Raw genomic sequence first — 20,418 nt, 5'->3', positions numbered from 1 at the left:
CAAGGATTCAGCTTCTCACCTGTGTGAGTTCTCATGTGGTCTGACAATTTACCCTTGCTCCTGAAATGTTTCCCACATGTTTCACAAGAGTACGGCTTCTCACCTGTGTGAGTTCTCGCGTGGACTGACAAATGACATTTTTGACTGTAACCTTTCCCACATGTTTCACAAGAATATGGCTTCTCACCTGTGTGGGTTCTCATGTGTTTCAACAAACGACTCGGGTAACTGAAACTTTTACCACAGATTTCACAACGCGGCTTCTTACAGACTTCAGAGTCCTGAGAGATGAGCTGCTCAGTGTCTGGTTCTTCTTGTGATTCACCTGGAGAGCTTTGATCCTCAACAGAAGGAACACTAAAGGAATCACTTCCTAAGTTCGGCTGAAGCTGCCCTCCCTCCTGGCTGGTACCGAAATCCTCCTGCTCCACAGTCTGTGGAGGTTCTGGTTCTTCCTGCTCCTCTTTACACTGTAGAAGTCCTGGTTCCTCTTGTTCCTCTTTGATCGGAGGAGGTTCTGGTTCTTCCTGCTCTAGACAGTCGTTTGCTTCCTGTTTAAAGAGCCGCATTCAGAAGGAGGAGGAGAAGGCGCGCCGGGAGCTGATCAAGCAGGAGTATCTGCGGCGGAAGCAGCAGGACCTGATGGAGGAGCAGGGCCTGGTCAAGCCCCGCCCACGCCCCAAATCCCGGAGGAACAGACCCAAGTCGCTGCACCGCGAGGACTCCAGCAGCCTCTCCAAAGGATCCGCCACCCGTAATACCACTCCTTGCTCCCGTCGGTCTTGTTTCTCGTCTCCGTGTTGTCGTCGGTGTGTGTCGGGCGCTGTTGTGCACCGCCTCTGAGTCTGTGTGTCGTGCAGGTGGTTCTCTGAAGGTTTCCAGGCTGATCAGAGCGCAGGGCTCAGCAGCAGCAGGCTGCAGGGGAGGTGAACCTTCTAACCTGCCCTGCATGTCGTTCAGTGAGTGGCCTGTACAGTCGGATCTACAGGGAGACCAGTCAGTGCCGTTAGATCAGAATCAATGAGCAAAAGTCGAGGGAAACATCAAAAAACCAGCTGCTGATGAATTCCTGTCGTTTCCCTCCAGCAGATCTGAGCTGCAGCCATCGAGGGTCGACGCTGTCTCTGGCCACGGAGGTGGACAGCATCCTGTCCAGGGAGGCTGAGTCACACAGGTGAGAACTCCTCAGACACACACACGTGCATTTTCTCCTTGAAGCCAGGTGACCTCTGAGTGTGTGTGTGTGTGTGTGTGTGTGTGTGTGTGTGTGTGTGTGTGTGTGTGTGTGTGTGTGTGTGTGTGTGTGTGTGTGTGTGTGTGTGTGTCGCAGGGCTGAGTCGGTCTGCTCCATGGAGTCGTTCCCCCTGCTGAGCAGGGCGTCCGGCAGGAACATGGAGCGGGACTGGGAGAACGGCTCCATCGCTTCGTCCATCACGTCCATCGAGTACGACGGTGGGAAGGAAAACTCAACATGTTTCCAGGAAATACAGCAGATGTGAACCTTTATGATAGTGGAGATTCCGGGAAGTTATCTCACCTCCATGTTTGTTTTCTGACTTTTCTGTCTCACTCTGCTTGTTAAAGGTCCAAAACTCTTCAAGGAACCGAGCGCCAAGTCCAACAAGCCAATCATCGTCAACGCCATCGCTCACTGCTGCCTGGCTGGGAAGGTGAACGGGGTCCAGAAGAACGTCATCCTGGAGGTCAGATCCGTGTGTTTGTGTGTTTCCAGTCTGTTGCGGACAGATCGTGACGTGTTTTTGCTGGGTGACCAACAGGAGCTGGAGAAGTGCGAGTCCAATCACCTGATCATCCTCTTCCGGGATGGCGGCTGCCAGTTCCGCGCCGTCTACTCCTACTCGCCGGTGCTGTGGACCCGGAGAGGCTGCGTTCGGCCCTGAATGTCTTCAATCATCTGATTATGCTTTAAAACTCATGTGATGCAAACAGAATCACTTTTGTTTTGTTTTTTTTGTTGCTACTGGAGGACAAAATGGTTCCAGTGAGGGAAGTTGTTCCAAAGCATGAAGAGGGTTTGAAACCGAGTCAGTATAGCTTCGTATTAACTTCATGCTTCTGTTCCAACGCCGCATGAGTCCTCTGAGATCTCCGCCTGGCTTGCAGCGCCGAACCGGACCGACCGAGCTGATCTACGTCTTTAATGTAGCCGCGGACGCTCAGCGCCAGCGCCTCCCCTCTACTGACCGATCGCAGAAGCTGGGATGGATGTTCATGGGAAAAAATCTGCACAATACTTGATATTTGTTTGCTGCATTTTGTACATTTTTGGAGTAGTTTTGTTTTGTTGTACTTGATGTACAAGTTCTGTTTACTAAAAAAACCAGGCTCTATTTTAAAGGTTTGTTCTGTTACAGGCATTCAGAGATGTCAAGAGTTTTCATTTCATTGTGTTAAATTATTGTTTATTTATTTCAGAGATAATAAAAGGTTACTAGCTACAATTTCTTGCAAAATTTGAGGCTTCTTGTGTTTTGTCTGCTTTCTTGAATGTCATCACATTCATACTGCATCACTTCGTTCTATGAAACAGGAATTAAACTAGGAAGGATTGACTCTGAAAAGATCAAGAAAAGAAAAAGAGAGCTGCAAAGGAAGAAGGGTTGCTGTTCACATCTCTGTTACTCTGACTTAAAACAATCACACTTGAAATTAGGAGGTTCAGAACGATGACATCCTGGGAAACACATACAAACCAAGAACCAGAACACCTGGAAGAAGCCCTGTACAAGTATAAAGCACAGCGGCCAGCTGGAGGCGATCACACACTCAGCTGAAAGCAGCCGAAACACATCAGTCTGAGGAGGAGAGGCCATGAACCAGGAAGTGAGTCACAGAGTAGATCTGTACTGTTTGTGGGTGTTCCTGCTGGTTGGCTCAGTCCAGTCTCGCTGCTTGGGAAGCCAACGGTCCATTGAAATCCTCCCATGCGCTTATATGGTACATGCATGCAAATGATCGTGTGCCATTCTCTGCTGTTTCCTACATTATCAATCGCTTGTATCATGTTCAGACTTTTGGTCAACAGCGCAGGTTTGTAATCCAACAACAGGAGCTGGAGTACTGTATATATTCTGTCATGCTTCATACAATACTGCAATATTCCACTTGCAGTTTACAAGTATATTTCATACAATAATATGACATCTCAGTCAGTTTTATTTTTTCAACAACTGGACAGGGTGGCAGAGGGTCTCGTTTCACCCCTGAACAGGAGGAAGCTATTTGCACCATGGCTGTAAAATACAATGAAACAATGCAGAGGGAGATGAAGACTGCCCCACTGACGGTGTCTGGAAAACACATCAGATGAGTGTGAAGCAGCTGCTCTGCAGGGTTCCATTTGAAAGAAGCGGTGAAAACATGAAGGACATGCGTTACCAGTATGCGTAGGTAAATCATGTATGGGCATGTAGTAACTGTACCTCACAGTGAACAGCATGGCACTGAATAGTGACACGTGGCACAACCACTGGGACTTCTATGCATTTGCTATGGCTGTAGAAAAGACGGTGCAATTTGATGTACAGTATCTTATCTATAATTGACAAAATTCATTTTGTGTCTTCTGGATCGAGTATATTGGAATTTAAAGCAATTTACATACTGTATAACTGCAGCAAGGCTACCTGCAATCCAATGAAATGCAAAAATCACACATTAAACCAAAGAAAAAAGTTCTAATCCACCCACATCGCTTATTAAAATAAGTAATCATGACAACATAGATAATTTTTAAGTTTTTAAGGTTTATTTAATCTTTATGAAAACTTAAATTCCAGTATGTCGTAGGAAGTAGCAAACAACACGTCGTCCGCTTCATCACGTCCGTGCTTCTGGCGTCTTTGTGTTTCTGCTGCTGCTGTTATTTGTTCCTGGAAGAAAAAGTTCTTTTTAATTTCTTTCTTCCGTGCTTGTTGTTGGAAATGAGTTCTTTTCACTCACTTACCTTTTTGCTCCTGGAAATGACTTTTATTTTCTATCCTTTTTGTTAATGGATTATTTATTTGTTTATTTGTTTGTTTGTTTGTTTGTTTGTTAATTTTTTTGAACCTTTTTGTTTCTGGAAATGACTTTTTCTAATTTTCTTACCACTTTCTTGCCAGAAACCACTTTTTCTCATTTTCTTAGTTCCCGGTTCCCCACCCCTTGTTCTAAATTCCCCGTCCCGTATTCAAGGTTCCCTGCTCTTTGCTCTAGGTTCTTCTTCCCAGCTCAGAGTCCTCCGTGCTCTCATCACCGCAAACCTGCAGAAAGGTGAAAAATGGCATGGTCGACTTAACGGCCTGTTCTTTGCCTTGTTGCTCGCCGTCGTCTGTGCTCGTCTGCCACTTGTGGAACGTGGCAGACGAGATCAGTCTCCAGAAGTGGAAAACATCGAACAGCCTAAACAGGAGGCCTGGAGAACAGGAGAGGAGATGCATATTAGATTATTTCTGTGAGTGCTCGCTTTTGTTTATGTGCCCGTTAATGCAGCATGTGTTTGTGTGTGCTTTTAGTTAGTTAGTTAGTGAGGATGCAGCACTTACGTGGCGGGTGACCGAGGGAGTGAATCAGTGCCTGGAGTGCATAAAGCGCCTGCAGCTGTCGTTCAGCGTCCGAGTCCAGGTATTTCAGCAAGACCGGCAATCTCGTCTTCAGGAGGACGAGCGCGTCCATCCAACAGCCGTCTTCATTATCTGTGCAGAAAAGCAGGAGGAAGAGTGAGAATGAGTGCACGGGCGAGAAGTCGCTGCGCTGCCATCTGAGCAGAACACCGGAGGAGCGTCTTCTCCGGGTGCTGCATTGCTTACCGTTGACTGCGGCCTGGCACACTGCCTTCACCAGAGCTCTCATGAAGGAGGACGAGGTCAGCTGAGGTTCGTCCACGTTGGCCTGAAAAACAGATACACACACCTTCAGATGATCAAACAACCTGCTGTCAAGATGGAGCTGCTCAAAGTAGAGTCCTACTGTCCACAAACTATAAATGACACCATAACAGCTTCAGACTGAAATATCTTCTCTGCAGCCTTGCTGGAACGTATCTGAAAGGTTAATTTTCGCACCTCGACCCAGTCAAAGACTTGCTGGTTGCTGGCCTCGTCCTCCAGGAGGAGTCTCTCCAGCTGTTGGCTCAGCTCCTCGGGAAACACAGTGTTTTGAGACGGAGCCTCCTCGGGGTCGGCGCTGTTCAGCTGAGTGAACTGGAGCTCCTGTGGGAGTTCAGACGAGAAAAGTGATAGAAGTGATGAACACAAAAGAGATAAAATCAGTCAGAGTCAAAGATGCGCTTGTAATACTGTGTTAGATGAATCCTGACACTGCTTCAGGACGACAGCACAGACACTAAAAATGTTGATATGAACTGAGGTATGAATGACCAACCTGCTGACTGATGAAGCTCTGGAAACGTAAAGGCTCCACCACCAGCTCCACCACGGGCTCCACCACGGGCTCCACCACGGGCTCCACCACGGGCTCCACCACTCCTCGTACCAGCTCTGGCTCCACTGTAAACAAAGAATGCAGAGTCACATTTGTGTTTGTGTGGGAAATTGACACACGGTTTAAAACAACAACCAGCACCTCAAGCTGCTCTGATCTGATCAATGTCTTCATGCTTGAGAAGAAACAATCACATTAAAACATGTTTGTGTCATGCAGGTTTGGTGTCGACCACCGTCCCCTCACCTGGCTCCTCTGTGCTTTTCTCCCTCAGTGCTTTCTTCCAGGCCTCTTTTTGTCGCCGCTTCTTGGTTTTGTTTTTCGCCTTACCCCGGTCCTCAGGGTTTTGGCCCTCCTGCACATCCTCACAATGGCCTCCCTGAATCAATGAGTGGTGCTGTGAGGACGACGGTGCAGGTGGCGGCGGTGGCGGCGGCGGCGGCGGCGGCGGTGTCTCACCGGGCTCGTTGCCTGCTCTGTTTTGACTCCTGAGAAGAGAGAAAGAAAACAAACTGATCAGTAAATCAGGACGACACGGCACAAGAAGCACAAAGGCTTCAGAGGCAATACTGACGATGATTGAGAGACCAACAAAAGCTGGATTAGGTCTTTACCTTTCCAGAGCTCCCATGTCTGGGTCTTGTGGGGGGGTGCAGGGCCGAGGTAAAGGCGTCGACGGCGGCACAGGGTCTCGCTTGGGGCCGGCGGTCCGGGAATTCCAGGACACCAAAGACACTACAAAAGAGATCAATCAAGGAAAAAGTCTCATTATCACCACTCAGACGCAGCAGCACATCACAAAACATAAAATCAGTTGTGTGAGAAATTTGCATCTTGTCCATCGTTCTGTGAGCTCAGCTTGGCAAAAGGCTCCCATGTATTGAAGCTGCAGCTCAAGAGGAGAACTTACCTAACTTTCTGCCGGTTCTCCTGGACATGGACTCTGTCTGGGCAGCCACCTGGGACACAGCAGGTGTGTGAATGACGAAGCTCTGGGATACTTCTGATGCAACAAAAAGAAAAATCAAGGGAAGATTAGATTTTGCATGAAACTTGAGAGGAAGAAAACTGTTTTCTCGCATGATGAGGGTTCCCTCTGCTCAGGAGGAGATGTTACCTGACTTGCTGCCCCTGGCGACATCAGCCCATGTCCTGGACCCTGTCTTGGCCTCCACCACTGGCTGGACTGGCTCCACCAACACTTCCACCACCGGCTCCACCGCCGTTTCCACCACGGGCTCCACCACGGGCTCCACCACGGGCTCCACCACTCGCTGTACCGGCTCTGGCTCCACTGTAAACAAAAAATGCAGAGTCACATTTGTGTTTGTGTGGGAAATTGACACACGGTTTTAAACAACAACCAGCACCTCAAGCTGCTCTGATCTGATCAATGTCTTCATGCTTGAGAGGAAACAATCACATTAAAACATGTTTGTGTCATGCAGGTTTGGTGTCGACCACCGTCCCCTCACCTGGCTCCTCTGTGCTTTCCTCCCTCAGTGCTTTCTTCCAGGCCTCTTTTTGTCGCTGCTTCTTCTTTTTCTTTTTCACCTTCCACAGGTCCTCAGGGTTTTGGCCCTCCTGCACTTCCTCACAATGGCCTCCCTGAATCAATGAGTGGTGCTGTGAGGACGACGGTGCAGGTGGCGGCGGTGGCGGCGGCGGCGGCGGCGGTGTCTCGCCGGGCTTGTTGTCTGCTCTGGTTTGACTCCTGAGAAGAGACAAAGAAAACAAACTGATCAGTAAATCAGGACGACACGGCACAAGAAGCACAAAGGCTTCAGAGGCAATACTGACGATGATTGGAAGACCAACAAAAGCTGGATTAGGTCTAGGGCTGGGACGACGCGTCGACGTCATCGATTACGTCGACGCAAAAAATACGTCGACGCAAAAGCTGCACGTCGATGCATCGTTTCAGAATTAAAAAAAAAAATGGCGCCGGCATCGAGTAGCAGCAATTATTTAGATCCAACCGATTTAGCCGCGCTTAGCGGGGGCCACGGCAGGGAAGCTTCAGTGCAGGACATAATCTCTGCAAAATCGCTCTTTTCGGCTATATTTTTTCATCCATCGCCAGTGTTATCATAAAGTCAGCTCGTCTACCGTCTTCAGGTGAGTCAGCTGACAGTTTTCGCTAACTTAGCCACAATTAGCTTGGATGGGAACGTTTGAACTCCTCTCCCCAGCAGAGAGGCACTTTGATTCAGCCTCGGCTGTCACGGCACCTTGGTGCCTGACTTCCAGGGGCCGAGTTGGGGCCGATTGGGTAAACGGCCCGGAGCTGCTCCACGGCGGCGACGGGAGAGCTCCGGCAGCCGAGGCCTGCTTCACGCGCCTCCGTGGTTATGCGGCGGGTCCTCGCGCGCTCTGCGGCCGGCACGGAGCGCGTCTCCGCCCGGGAGCGGAGGTCCGGAGCTGCCGCGCCGCGGCTTGCTCCACGGAGGCAGGTGAAGCAGGCCGCGGCTTCCAGGGGCCGAGTGGAGCTGCCCCACGGAGGCTGACGGGAGAGCTCCGGATCTCTGCTCCTGGGCGCAGACGCGCCCGCGGAGCACGCGGGGACCCGCTGCATAACCACGAAGGCGGAGAGGAGCTCCGCAACGGATTTAAAAATGAATTGTTAGATTAATCGATGCATCGACGAACTATTTCCTAGATTAATCGATTGCAAAAATAATCGTTTAACCCAGCCCTAGTTACATCCAGTAACTCCTAATTCTACTTCGTAAGTGCTTAGCCCGCCTACGGGCTTCGCTAGTGGTACTCACCAAGGCGAAGGCCGTAGGTCGATGAATGTACTCCCAGCTGGCCTGCTGACGGGATTGGTGCCTAAGACGGAAGTAAACAAACCGTACGTCCAGAACGGCCGTAGAAGTCCCGAAGGACGAGGCGGGCACCCAGCGACGAAGTGCGGCCCACGACGTACAAAGCATCACCAAAGCGACACACACACACGCCGGCCGGTAAACCACAGCAGCAGGCGGTGAAGGGGGGAGACCCCTGGCCCACGTTCCACACACGGGGAGCAGCAGCAAACCCAAAAACGGCAAGCGGCAGAACTCCTGACCCTGCAACACCGTAAACAACATCCGCAGACCGCGGCAGAGCCGAGCGGCAGGCGGGGAATCCCTGGTCCATGATCCCACCCGGGACGTGGCAGCCAGGCCAGAAGGACCGAAACGGTTAGACGACCGAACTCCTGTTCTCGCCGAAAACCGACATGGCCACAGAGTCAGTGCACATATCCAACAGATACGAACGCACGAAGGTGGACGCAAAGGCCCAGGAGGCAGCCTGGCAGATGTCACTCACCGTGACCCCTCTGCACAGGGCCGCAGAGGCAGCCACACGTCGTGTGGAATGGGCACGAATCACTGCTGGTGGCGAGAGATTCTGTGCCTCGTAGGCAGCTGCAATAGCGCCCCCCACCCAGTGGGCGAGACGCTGAGAGGTCAGCGGGGAACCACGCCCCCGGGCTCCAAACCTCACAAACAGCTGGTCCATGGTGCGAAAGCCAGCTGTGCGCTGGACATAAAGACGCAGAGCCCTGACGGGGCACAGTGACCGCAGGCGTGGGTCGTCCCCAGACGAACCAGGCATGGAGTCAAGCGTCCTGATCCGGATCACTCGCGACCGGAAGTCCGAAGTGATCACGTTGGGATGAAAGGCCGGGTTAGGCCAGAGGTGCACGAGTCCCCCATCCTGGCTGAACACCATGCAGGATGGGTGGACTGACAAAGCGCAGAGATCCCCAACTCTCTTGGCGGATGCTAGCGCCAACAAGATGGCGGCCTTAAAGGAGAGAAAGCAGTCCTCCGCCTGCTCCAAAGGCTCGAAAGGAGGTCCCTTAAGGCCCTCCAACACCACATGGAGGTCCCATGGAGAGACCACATGTCTGGGGGGCGGTCGCAACCGACACGCCCCGCGCAGAAACCGCTTCACAAGCGGGTGGCTGCGTGCAGAAAAGCGGCCGAAACCGCCGTGGCCCGCTGTGATGGCCGATGCAAACACCGCCAGGGTGGATGCAGCGTGACCGCTGTCCAGCAGGGCCTGGAGGAACTCCAAAACTCCACCAATGGTGCAGGAGACCGGGTCCAAGCCCCTCTCCGAGCACCACGACGTGAAGAGCTTCCACCGAGACCTGTAGGCCTTGACAGTAGAGGGGGCCCTGGCACTCTGGATGGTGGACACCACCGCTGGGGGGAGGTCTAGTTCCACCAGCCTCACCCGCTCAGCCTCCAAGCCAGGAGCCTCCCGCCCACTCAGGAAGGGGCGGGACCGAAGGGCGCCCCCTGCCTGCTGCAGTGCGTCGGGCCCGTCGGGAATCGGCCATGGGTCCCCGACTGCCAACTGAACCAGGTCTGGGAACCACCGCGCACTTGGGGTGTCCGGAGCCACCACGATCACGTGAAGATTGTGCAACCTCACCCTGCGCAGCAGCGGGGTCAAGAGGTGGACTGGAGGGAATGCGTACAGGATACCCGACGGCCAGCTCCTGTGTGCGAAGGCGTCTACCCCTAGAGGGGGGGCGTCTGACGACCTGAGCGAGAACCAGAGTGGGCACTGTGCGTTCTCTGCACTGGCGAAAAGGTCTGCCACTGGGCATCCGAACCTGCGCCAGAGTCGGGCTGCGACCCACGGGGACAGGCCCCACTCGTCGTGGAGTGGGCCTCCCCGGGACATTCTGTCTGCACCGACGTTGAGGACTCCGGGCACGTGACGCGCTCTGAGAGACGCGAGGTGCCGATCCGCCCACCGGAGGATCTCCACCGCTATGCGATGAAGAGGGGGAGACCGGGTCCCCCCCTGCCTGTTCAGGTACGCCACCACCGTAGTGTTGTCCGTCCTGATGAGCACATGGCTGTCCTTCAGCCTGGCTTGGAAATGGAGCAGGACCCTCTGCACCGCCATCATTTCCAGCACATTGATGTGAGTGGGAGTCAAATCCCAAGCACCGCCCACCACGTGGTGGTCTAGGGTGCTTCCCCATCCCGCGAGAGACGCATCGGTGAACACTTCGATGTGATGCGACACGCAGCCCAGGGGAACTCCTTGCATTAGGAGAGCAGGATCCATCCAATAAAGGAGATCCTGGCGTGCTTGGGGCGGGATCCGGAACCGTTTGCATCCGTCCCACTTCCCCACGCAGCGGAGGCGTGCAAACCACCGTTGCAGCCTGCGCATGTGTAGAAGGCCCAGCCAGACCACTGGGTGGGCCGCGGCCATTAAACCCAGGACGGTCCTGATCAGACGAACCCTGACCAGGGGTGTGGTCACTGCAGACCTCAGGGTTGAGAGAAGGGAGGTCCGTCTCTCCTCGGAGAGGCGGGCAGTCATAGAGAGCGAGTCCAGCTCCAACCCCAGATAAGCCATGCTCTGAGCTGGGGTGAGCGCGCTCTTGTGTCGGTTCACCATGAACCCCAGGAGCTCGATGTGGTGCAGGACCTGGGTCATGTGCAGCACAGCCTCCTGATGAGAGGACGCCAGTATGAGCCAGTCGTCGATGTAAGTGAGGATCCTCAGACCACGACGACGGAGGGGCTCCAACACTGCTTCGACACACTTGGTAAAGGTGCAAGGGGCGAGAGAGTAGCCGAAGGGGAGCCGGTTGTATTGAAAATACCTGGTCCCCACGGCAAAGCGGAGGAAGGCTCTGTGCCTTCTGAGAATGGGGATGTGGAAGTAGGCGTCCGTCAGGTCGATCGAAGTCATCCATTCCCCAGGTTGAATGCTCTCCAGGAGGTGTTTGACCGTCAGCATGCGGAACCTCCTGGTGGCTATGTGAGTGTTGAGGACCCTCAGGTTCAGAATGGGTCTTACACCCCCGCTTTTCTTGGGGACCAAGAAGTAGGGAGAATAAAAACCTGAGTGCGCCTCTGTCGCGCTCAGCTCCGTGACCGCACCCCGGCAGAGGAGTGAGGCTACTTCTGCCTCGAGAGTGGCCATCCCCGCAGGGCATGCGAGCCGCGTACGTAGGATGCCGTTGAAGAGAGGCGGACGACAGGCGAACTGCAGGGCATAACCGTTTCTCAGTGTCCTGGACAGCCAGGGAGAAAGCGGTCCCAACATAACACGCCACGTGTGAAACCGGAGCGTGAGTGGCTGTACCACGGCCAGCGGGGACGGCCCACCCATCCTTCCGGCCTCGGGAGACGGGGGCCCCCCGGCGAAAGGGCTGTGGAGCAGGCGTCCCCTGAATGAGAGCGGGCGGCCGCCAAGGGGCTGCGGACCGGCGCTTTGCTGGGGACAACCCGAGCAGAGGCAGCGCGATCCTCTGTGCTGATGTCGGAGCCTTCCGGATCGCTGGATGCTGGATGCTGGATGCTGAAGCCGGAGCCGGGACGCTCAATAGCGGGAGCCCGGGACGGCAGAGCTCCGCTGCTCCGAGGCTCCGCCGTGACAACACACGGGGAAGCCGAAGGAGCGCTGCCGGGAGCAACATGAATAAGGCCGGGATCGGGACGCTTTACGGCGGACACCCGGGCCGGCGTGAGTCCGCCGCTCGGCGGAGAAACTCCGCTGGGAGCGGCATGAGTGGAGCCGGGGCTGGGGCGCTGCATGTCGGCAGCCCGGGGCGTAACGGCACCGCCGCTCTGACGCCTCGTCATGCTAACACGAGCGGAGGTCGGTGGACAAACGCTGCTGAGAGCGCTATGGGTGCGGCCGGGGCCGGGATACCCCACGGCGGGGAGCCGGGCCGGGCCGTCGCCGTCGCTCTGACGCTTCGAAATGCTCACTCGAGCCGAAGCCGGTGGAGAGTGCAGCCTGGAGCGTTTGCGGGGTGCTGAAAAGATATCAGCAGCGCACCGCTTGCGTGACGCACACAGCGGGAGAACTAGCGGCTCCAGCGCGCTGCTATGCCCCGCGTCCGCAGCCGCATTGCGGCAAGAGCGCGAAGAAAGCGCCGGTGAAGAGGCGGTTCCGTGCGCATTCCGCTCACCATCCTCAGCCGCCTTACTGCGGAGCAGGAGGAGGGAGGGAGAAGGGCCCAGTCGGGTTTTGCACTTTTCGATCATGCCAACACAGGGGAGAGGAGGGACTGCTGCTCTTTGGAAGATGTAACGGGCCTGACGGCCTTAATTTGCATGTTTGCTGGCGCGGGTCGAGCGGACGGGGCGCTCCGTGTCTCGGGAGCGCGGGACCATCTGGGCTGATCGGCGGGAAGACGGTCCGGTCTGTCCAGGTGCCGAGGTGCTCCAAGGAGCGGGACGCCGCTGGTCCGCGGAGCGGCGGCGCTGCGGCGGCGGCTCACGGCGGGGCTGGAGGTGCGGGGCGAGCTGCTGCGAGCCTCGTGCTGCTGCCTCCAGGCGCTCGATGATCACCTGTATATCGGGCCCAAAAAGAGAAGAGGTGGACAGGGGGAGTCCCAGGACGCCCCGCTGGTCCCGCTCAGATAAAGAAGACAGACCAAGCCACAGGTGCCTCATGGCGAGCTGTGCGTTGGCCATGACGCGGCCTCCACTGACGGCGATGGCTCTGCACATGCGCATCAGGACTTCGGCCGTATTTTGGACTTCCACGATGTCTTCGGGGGAAAGCTGGGACTTCTCGTGGCAGATCTTGTTCACAGAGCCCAGGAGGAAGGTCATGTTATTGGCTAGGGCGAACGTCAGATTGCTGCTAGCGTAGCCACGATCCAGGAAGCTCGCCATGCGCCTGTCCCTTTCCGACGGCAGCACGGGCTTTCCGCCAGTCCAGGCGGAGGATTCGGGGAGGAGGCACAGCCGAACGGAGTCCTCAATGACAGGCACTCCGGAGACCGGCGGCCAGCCCTCCACACAAGAATACTCTCGGTAGCCCTTCACCGTACCCTTGGCGGCAAGTGGCGTACCCCAGTCCCGCTGCACGTGAGCTTGAAACGACGGCACGATGGGACATAGGACCGCAGTCCGGGACCGAGCCCATGACTGGGTTGCCAGCCCGAGTGCAAAATCACGCTGCACCGGCTCCGGAGGCTGCGGCGGCAGCGCGAGGCCGGTGCGCTCAGCGGCTGAAGTGAAGAGCCCCGCGAGGTGCTCCACAGGCTCGCGGGAGAGACGGGATGCGGTGGAGGCGGAGTCGAACCGAGTCGAACTCCGTGACACCGACACGCTGCTGTGGCTGCTGCTGCTGCTGACAGTCGTAGGCGGTGGCGGCGGGGGCAGCGGTCTCCTCGGCGTCGTCATGAAGGCTGCTCGCCGCTGGCTCTCTTCGAGCGGCAGCGCGAGGCAGGCCGGGCAGGAGGTCCGCTGGCTGTGATGCTGCCAGCCAAGGCAGAGGAAGCAGAGCTCGTGACAGTCCTGCACGATCAGCGGAATGCCGCAGGAGCGGCAGAAGAACGGCCTGACGCACGATGGCGACTGGTCCCGGGCCGGTGAATCCATTCTAGTCGAATCTTGATCCGGAGAATAGAGGCTTCTAAGTCTCATGGAGATGCTGAGAAAGAAGAAAGGGTTTGCTTAGCGCCATCCGAGGTTATGTACCCTCGGTGTGGGGCGTGGCGCTGCGCCATCGCGTGCGGGGGATTGGTGCGTCGAGCTTTGTATAGTCTCAGTGGATTGGACAGAGATTGGAGGTGTGCCACTAGCGAAGCCCGTAGGCGGGCTAAGCACTTACGAAGTAGAACTGGTTGTTTAAATAATACTTTGTTGAAAGTGCACGAACTTGAAACATGAACATGTTTTATTGTTTCGGTTTCATTGGCTTTACAATACAGAAATTGGACGAGCTGCTTTCACCAAGCCTTTGTGTGCTTGCTCCCAATCACGTTCTGCGTATTGCGCATGCGCATTCAGAGTGTTTATGTAGTCGGTGAGCTTCCGTTTCAGCTAGTACTTACCGATGGTGAGTGTGACATAACGAAACTGTAACTGTTGGTGAAAATAAGCTTTATGAGTGAGGCCGATTGCAGAAACTGTAAACAGAGCCGTGCACGCCCGGAGAAGATGGGTCGCACTCGCACGCTTCCGCCATTGATAGGCGTTTCCTGGGAGAAGCAGGAGAGTACTGCGGATGGTCTGGCGCATGCGCGTTTTTCCGAGCCGAGCGAGTCCGAGCGGTGCCGAGCGGTGCGGTGCTCACACGGAGCGTCGGAGCGGCGCAGAGCGGTGCTCACTCGGAACACGGAGCGTCGGGGCGCCAGTGGGTTTTCATAACCCACCAACCCTACGTAAATTACGCCTGTGATTATGAGGCAATAACAAAATAGTAACGCACAGTCACTTAGGAAACTAACTTTAATGAGATTACTGGTTTGGAAAAAGAGATTAGATTGCTCGTTACTGAAAGAAAGTAATCAGATTAAAATAACGTGTTAATTAGTAGCGCGTTAGTGACAACACTGGTTAATAACACGGGTCTCCCATGGCAAACAGGTCCTGGGTGACGGGCCAAACTACGGGCAGGTAAACAGCCCCTTTGAATATACAAACATATAGGCCCCATTTTCAAGTCCAAACGCTGAACTTTCATGGCGTTTATATGATAACGGTGCTCAGAGTCACTGAAAACTCAACTTTATGCAACTTTTCAGAAATGCTCAGACTCCATTTTTGTGGAAACAGCGGATAACACACTTTTCTAAAAATGCTCAGAACCCCCTCTGGTATTGTTCTCTGCAGCAAAAACAAGCAACAGCACCTTCTAGTGGCCAAAAATGCTTACTACATCACTTTGTGGGGGTTTTGTTATGTGTGCAAATGCAAAACTTTCCTGAAATGAAAATGTGAAAATGATGCTTTTTCACCTGAAACGTCTTGTTTTTGTTGTTTTCACGACTTTGGTGATTCTTCAGAGTCACATTATAGCTGTACATTACAAAAATGAAATCATCCAACTGCTTGAAACAGTTTATGTTCACTGGATTTTATTCCATAATATGGCACTTCAGTGTGCAAATAAGGTTAAACTCAAGTACAAATATTTTCAACATTCAAGTACATATAAAGTCAAAGAGTCAAACCGGTCGGAGATACAGACCTCGCTCAGACAGCCACGATCATAAACTGAAAAGCAAACTCGTTTACTGAGCAATGCTGAAACAAAACAGGAAGAAAAAAAAGAAATTTTCTGGTTACTAATATAGTACAAATCAAATAAATCCTTGATGGCACAATACTGAGTACTTAAAGGGTTAAACTAAGCTTTTAGTCCGTGCTAAAACCTCCTCCAGCCTAAGAAATGCGCTGCAGCGAACATACACGGTGGGTAACCATCAGTGATTGTACATAACTTGCTATTTGAAGACCTCTACACCACTGCAAAACTAATTCTATTATTATTATAAGCTCTGACAGCTTTAATGCACATATCTTCTTAAAGTCACGTAGTGCTGAAAGTTTAACACGATCAGTGGTAAAATGACTCCGCTTTAAAGAAGAAAACTTGATTTAAATGGTTTTTTTTTTAAATAAAAAACGCCGAGAGAGAGGATGAAATCCTTGTCATGCCGTCGGCGTTTGTGTCTCCGGACCTCTGATTCACGAGAGGAGGCGGAAATGACGCAAACGCCAGAGGGAGCGCTTTCTGTGAAGGTCGTTGGTTTTAAAAATGCTGCAGGTGAGACGGACCCGACCGGAACATCCTCGGAGAGATGCGTTCCTGTCCTCTTATAAGAAGGCCCGTCTCCGACCCGACAGCCGGAGCCTCCACAGTAATGAAAGTGTGGCAGAACCAGTGGTGAGGTGAACAAAAGACAGAAAAAAACCTGAACAACGCCACCTGGGGACTTGCACCCCAGGATCTCAATGATCCTGCACGTATGCCTGTATCTCCTCAATCCACTCAGCGACACCAATACCTGACCTACCATTAAACATGGGACACCTGCGATCCCTTGGTATAACCACCAGATGTTCCGTCACAACAGCAGGAAAACTACCAGCTGGATTCGTGGAGGTTGCCGCTGCCCCATTGGGGTCTGAGTGAGACGCAGCACACTCCCCACGCAGACGCTCGTTGTCTGCCTTCAGCTGCTGCACAAGCTCCCGGAGCTGCTGCACTTCCTCCTCCATACCGACAGACAGTCACCCTGCAAATAGGGGCCTCCAACAGAAAAATAACCAAAAAAATGACAATGGTTAGGTGAATTGGTGATCCCCCAAGGCAGTACTGCTGTTTTGGCTATGGCAAATACACACTTATATTATGCATCTCAAATACTTACATCTTATGGACGCACACAGTACAAGGACACACACGGTAAACACCCGATGCAAGGCAGATAGCAGTCTTTCAATTTGAGGTTGCTGCGCACATGTCCACCAAAAATGAAACCTAAGTGGAGCTATGCAACACCTGGTGAATTATGGGTAATGTAGTCACTGAGGGCATGGACTTTTTACAGCTGCCCCTGTATTTGCAGGGCAAATACACACACTGAAAAGGTTCACTACACTGAGGACGTGTCACTGGAATCCTCTGGCATCTCAGGAAGCTCCACCAGCTTGGTGGCAGGACGTGTGTAGGTGACTTGACTGACCTGATTTCCCTCTCCCAGGCTCCCCCAAAGTGAAGAGAGTGTGGCGGGTTAAAGTTGAAGATGATGGTTTGATTGGCCATCTGTTGCTGCAGCTCTGGGACCTTGTTTTCAAAGGTGCACTGCAGTTCTTTGTGGCCACCCAGGAAATTGGTGCCCTGGTCAGACCACAGCTCGTATGGCTTCCCACGGCGCACAATAAACCTTCGTAATGACATTAGGAAGGAGTCAGTGTCAAGACTAGGGAGTAGATCCAAGTGGACACATCTGGTGGTGAGGCATTTGTAGATGATGCCCCAGTGCTTCTCTCTGCTGCGGCCGATCTTAACTAGGAATGGGCCAAAACAGTCTACTCCTGTAGACCAAAACGGTGGTTTGTAGAGTCTCAGCCGAGATGAGGGGAGGTCAGCCATCTTTGGAATGGAAGGTGATGCGCGCCATCTCCGGCAGTCTACACACTGGAACTGATGTTTCTTGATGACCTGGCGCCCTCTGACAAGCCAATAGGTGCGACGTATCTCTGCGTAGAGCCTCTCAGTACCAGAATGAAGCAGCTGGGTGTCGTAGTGCTATATGAGGAGTTGAGTGACCAGATGCTCAGGTGCCAACACAACTGGGCGGATGCTGTCGGTCTACCTCTGTGGCTTGACGCAGGTGTCCACCCACTCTAATCACTCCACAGATATTGTCATATTCAGGCGACAGCGCGCTGAGACGACTGCTACAGCGCACAGGGTGGCCTGTTTGGAGGGCGTGAACCTCTTCTGGGAAGCTGTAATTTTGTGCAGCACTAAGGATTTGGTTATGTGCTTCCAAACACTCTGATTCTGTGCAGGAGGTGGCAGCCACCCATGTAGGGCTTGAAGTGTCGCCATGAGCAGGTCTTCCCAGGATTTGTACCGGCTTGGGTCTGGCAAACCTGGTGAGACAGATGTGAGGCCACAGAAAGCCGTCTTTCGGAGCTCATCAGTGTTGAAGGCTGGTGACTCTTGTCTGCGGCTTCGGCCAGCTGTCAGGAGTTTGCGTGAGGAATTGTGGTCTTTGGGACCAGCAGCTAAATTCTGTGAGCTCTGAGAGTGGTTTCCCTCTCGTGATGTCGTCTGCTGGGTTAGCGTCCGAGGTCACATATCTCCACTGGTCAGGTGAAGTCAGCTCCTGTATCTCACAGATTTGTGTTCCCACGAAAACTTTGTATCGGCAAGCGCTGGACTGGATCCACTGCAGCAAAGTAGTTGAATCTGACCATAGATAGCTCGTGTGCAGGGGTAGAGAGAGTTCAGCTTGGAGTACTTTGGCCAGCTGAGCTCCCATGAGAGCAGCATATAGCTCTAGGCATGGCATTGACACCTGCTTGTGTGGCGCTACTCTGGAGTGGGCCAGGATGAAGGCTGTGGAGATGTGCGCCTGCTTCTCAGTGACTCTCAGATATGCTACAGCTCCATAGGCCCTCTCTGAGGCATCACAGAGGATGTGGGCGTCGTATGTAGCAGTACTGTACTTGTGAGGAGGAGTGTAGCAGCGGGGGATGGTGATGTGCTGGAGCTGTGATAACTCTTCTTCCCATTCAATCCAGGATTGAAGCAGGTTGCCTTGTATTGGCTCGTCCCATCCTCTCTGTCTCTGCTCCAAAGGGCCTGCGCCATGAGTTTTGCTCTTGTAGTGTAGGGGCAGATATAACCCAGTGGATCATATTGACTGGCCAGTACATTGTACACGTTGCACAGCGTGACGGTTGTGTAGACTACAGGACTGTGCTTGTATCCCAGGATGTCGGTTGGGCAGTGCCAGCTCAGGCCAAGTGTGGATTCCTGAGGATCAAGACTCTTGAAGTTCAGCCACAGCTCGCAGCTCTCTGACCTGGCGGTTAGAGGTCGACCGATTTATCGGCCGGCCGATATATCGGGCCAATATTTGGACATTTTTCTCCATCGGCCATCGGCCGTATTTTCTTTCAAAAAGTCGATTTTTGATCCGTTGTATAAAATGACTCAATTTTTGATCAGGCGCTGCTAACGCTGCTAACTCTGCTAATGCTGCTAACGCTGCTAACGCTGCCGGTGTTCGACCGTCGGAGAGTTTTTTCTTCTTTTTCTCCGTTGTCCGGGCGTTGCACAATTTAGCGCAGGCAGGGCGACCGGACTGAAAAGGTCTGGCGGAAACCCTGCATATTGTTAACTTCAAACGCTACTTTGTGACAAGTTTTAGCAGTAAGGGATTAGCATGGTCTAAGCTGACTTTACTTGTGCGTGTTCAACCGTGTTGGTGAAAACACATCACTACTGTAGTTAACAACTGAACAAAGTAAATAGGAGGAAATGGCGAGAGTGGAAAAAAGAGTAAGTAATCCATCATGGGGCTTTTTCTGAAACATGTATTTGCCACCCGCAAATTCCTCCACATAATGCATGATCAGAGTTATGTTTTTATTTGTATGTATGACTTTTTTTTTTACAGCCTTGTTTCTGACTACTTTTGTTCAAATTATATTAAAGTTTAAATTTCATTTTTGACACTTTAAGGAGAGTGTGAATGTTTACTATTGCTTGTTACATTGTGTGTTTACTCAGACAAAATATTTCATTGTTTTGAAAGCTGAATAAATGTTCAGAGGACTGGACACGACTTGTAATAGATTTCTTTTAGTTGCTCAGAAATTGCTGCATTTCACAAAAATGTGATATATATATATATATCACATTTTTGCGGGGGAAATATATATATATGTGATATATATATATCATTTTGTGATATATATATATATATATATATATTAGTGCTGTCAGTTTTAATCACATTGATCGCAATTAATCGTGAATAATTCATGGAGAACTGTCAACAATGAACTTTTTTTAAAGTTGAGATTATTCGCAATGAAGAATCTAATCCTCATAAATCAGTCCCAATGTCACAAAAAACACTATTATCCTCGAGTTCTTTTCTTTGACCCAATTGGCAGACCTCAATGGATTAATCGCGATTAAAACTGACAGCACTTATATATATATATATATCGGAAAAATCGGCTATGCCTATCGGCATCGGCTGCCCAAATTTGGAAAGCACCGGCATCGGCCCCCAAAAAACCCATATCGGTCGACCTCTACTAGCGGCATTGGGCAGATGTGCGACCACTTCAGGGATGTTGCTCGCCCACTGCCGCATTTCAAACCCACCTTGAATGAGCAGCTCTCTCATCCGGTCACTGAGCAGTTTGGCCTCTTGTGGGTCAGCGAGGGACTCCAAACAGTTGTCCACATAAAAGGCTGTGTGGACTGAGTTGAAGACATCTGGGTGAGTATCACTGTGCTGTTTCACGTGGCTCTGAAGGGCGAAGGTCGCACAGCAGGGACTGCATGTCGTCCTAAAAAGGCACAACTTTCCACTCATACACATCTGGAGGCCGCTGTGTCTCAGTCTCTCCATAGGAACTGCAGCAGTGGACAGTCTTCTGGGAGGAGGTAGACCTGGTGAAACATGGCCTTTATGTCTCCACTCACAGCCACAATATGCTGTCT

General features: G+C 52.5%; 1 protein-coding gene across 1 annotated transcript; it reads left to right on the top strand.

Annotated features, from left to right (window-relative positions):
* The first annotated feature begins 634 nt into the window (after nt 1-634).
* LOC115393551 (calmodulin-regulated spectrin-associated protein 1-like) lies at nt 635-1,920 on the top strand. The gene is made up of 5 exons (XM_030098588.1): nt 635-754; nt 1,087-1,174; nt 1,331-1,452; nt 1,585-1,703; nt 1,779-1,920. The coding sequence occupies exons 1-5, from the start codon at nt 643-645 to the stop codon at nt 1,899-1,901; spliced, it is 564 nt and encodes a 187-aa protein (XP_029954448.1). The 5' UTR covers nt 635-642; the 3' UTR covers nt 1,902-1,920.
* Nucleotides 1,921-20,418: the final 18,498 nt, after the last annotated feature.

The sequence above is a fragment of the Salarias fasciatus genome, chromosome 8 (genome assembly GCF_902148845.1).
Source record: "Salarias fasciatus chromosome 8, fSalaFa1.1, whole genome shotgun sequence".
NCBI lineage: Eukaryota > Metazoa > Chordata > Actinopteri > Blenniiformes > Blenniidae > Salarias > Salarias fasciatus.
Note: the sequence above shows the minus strand (reverse complement) of the source record. Positions and strands in the feature narration are given on the sequence as shown.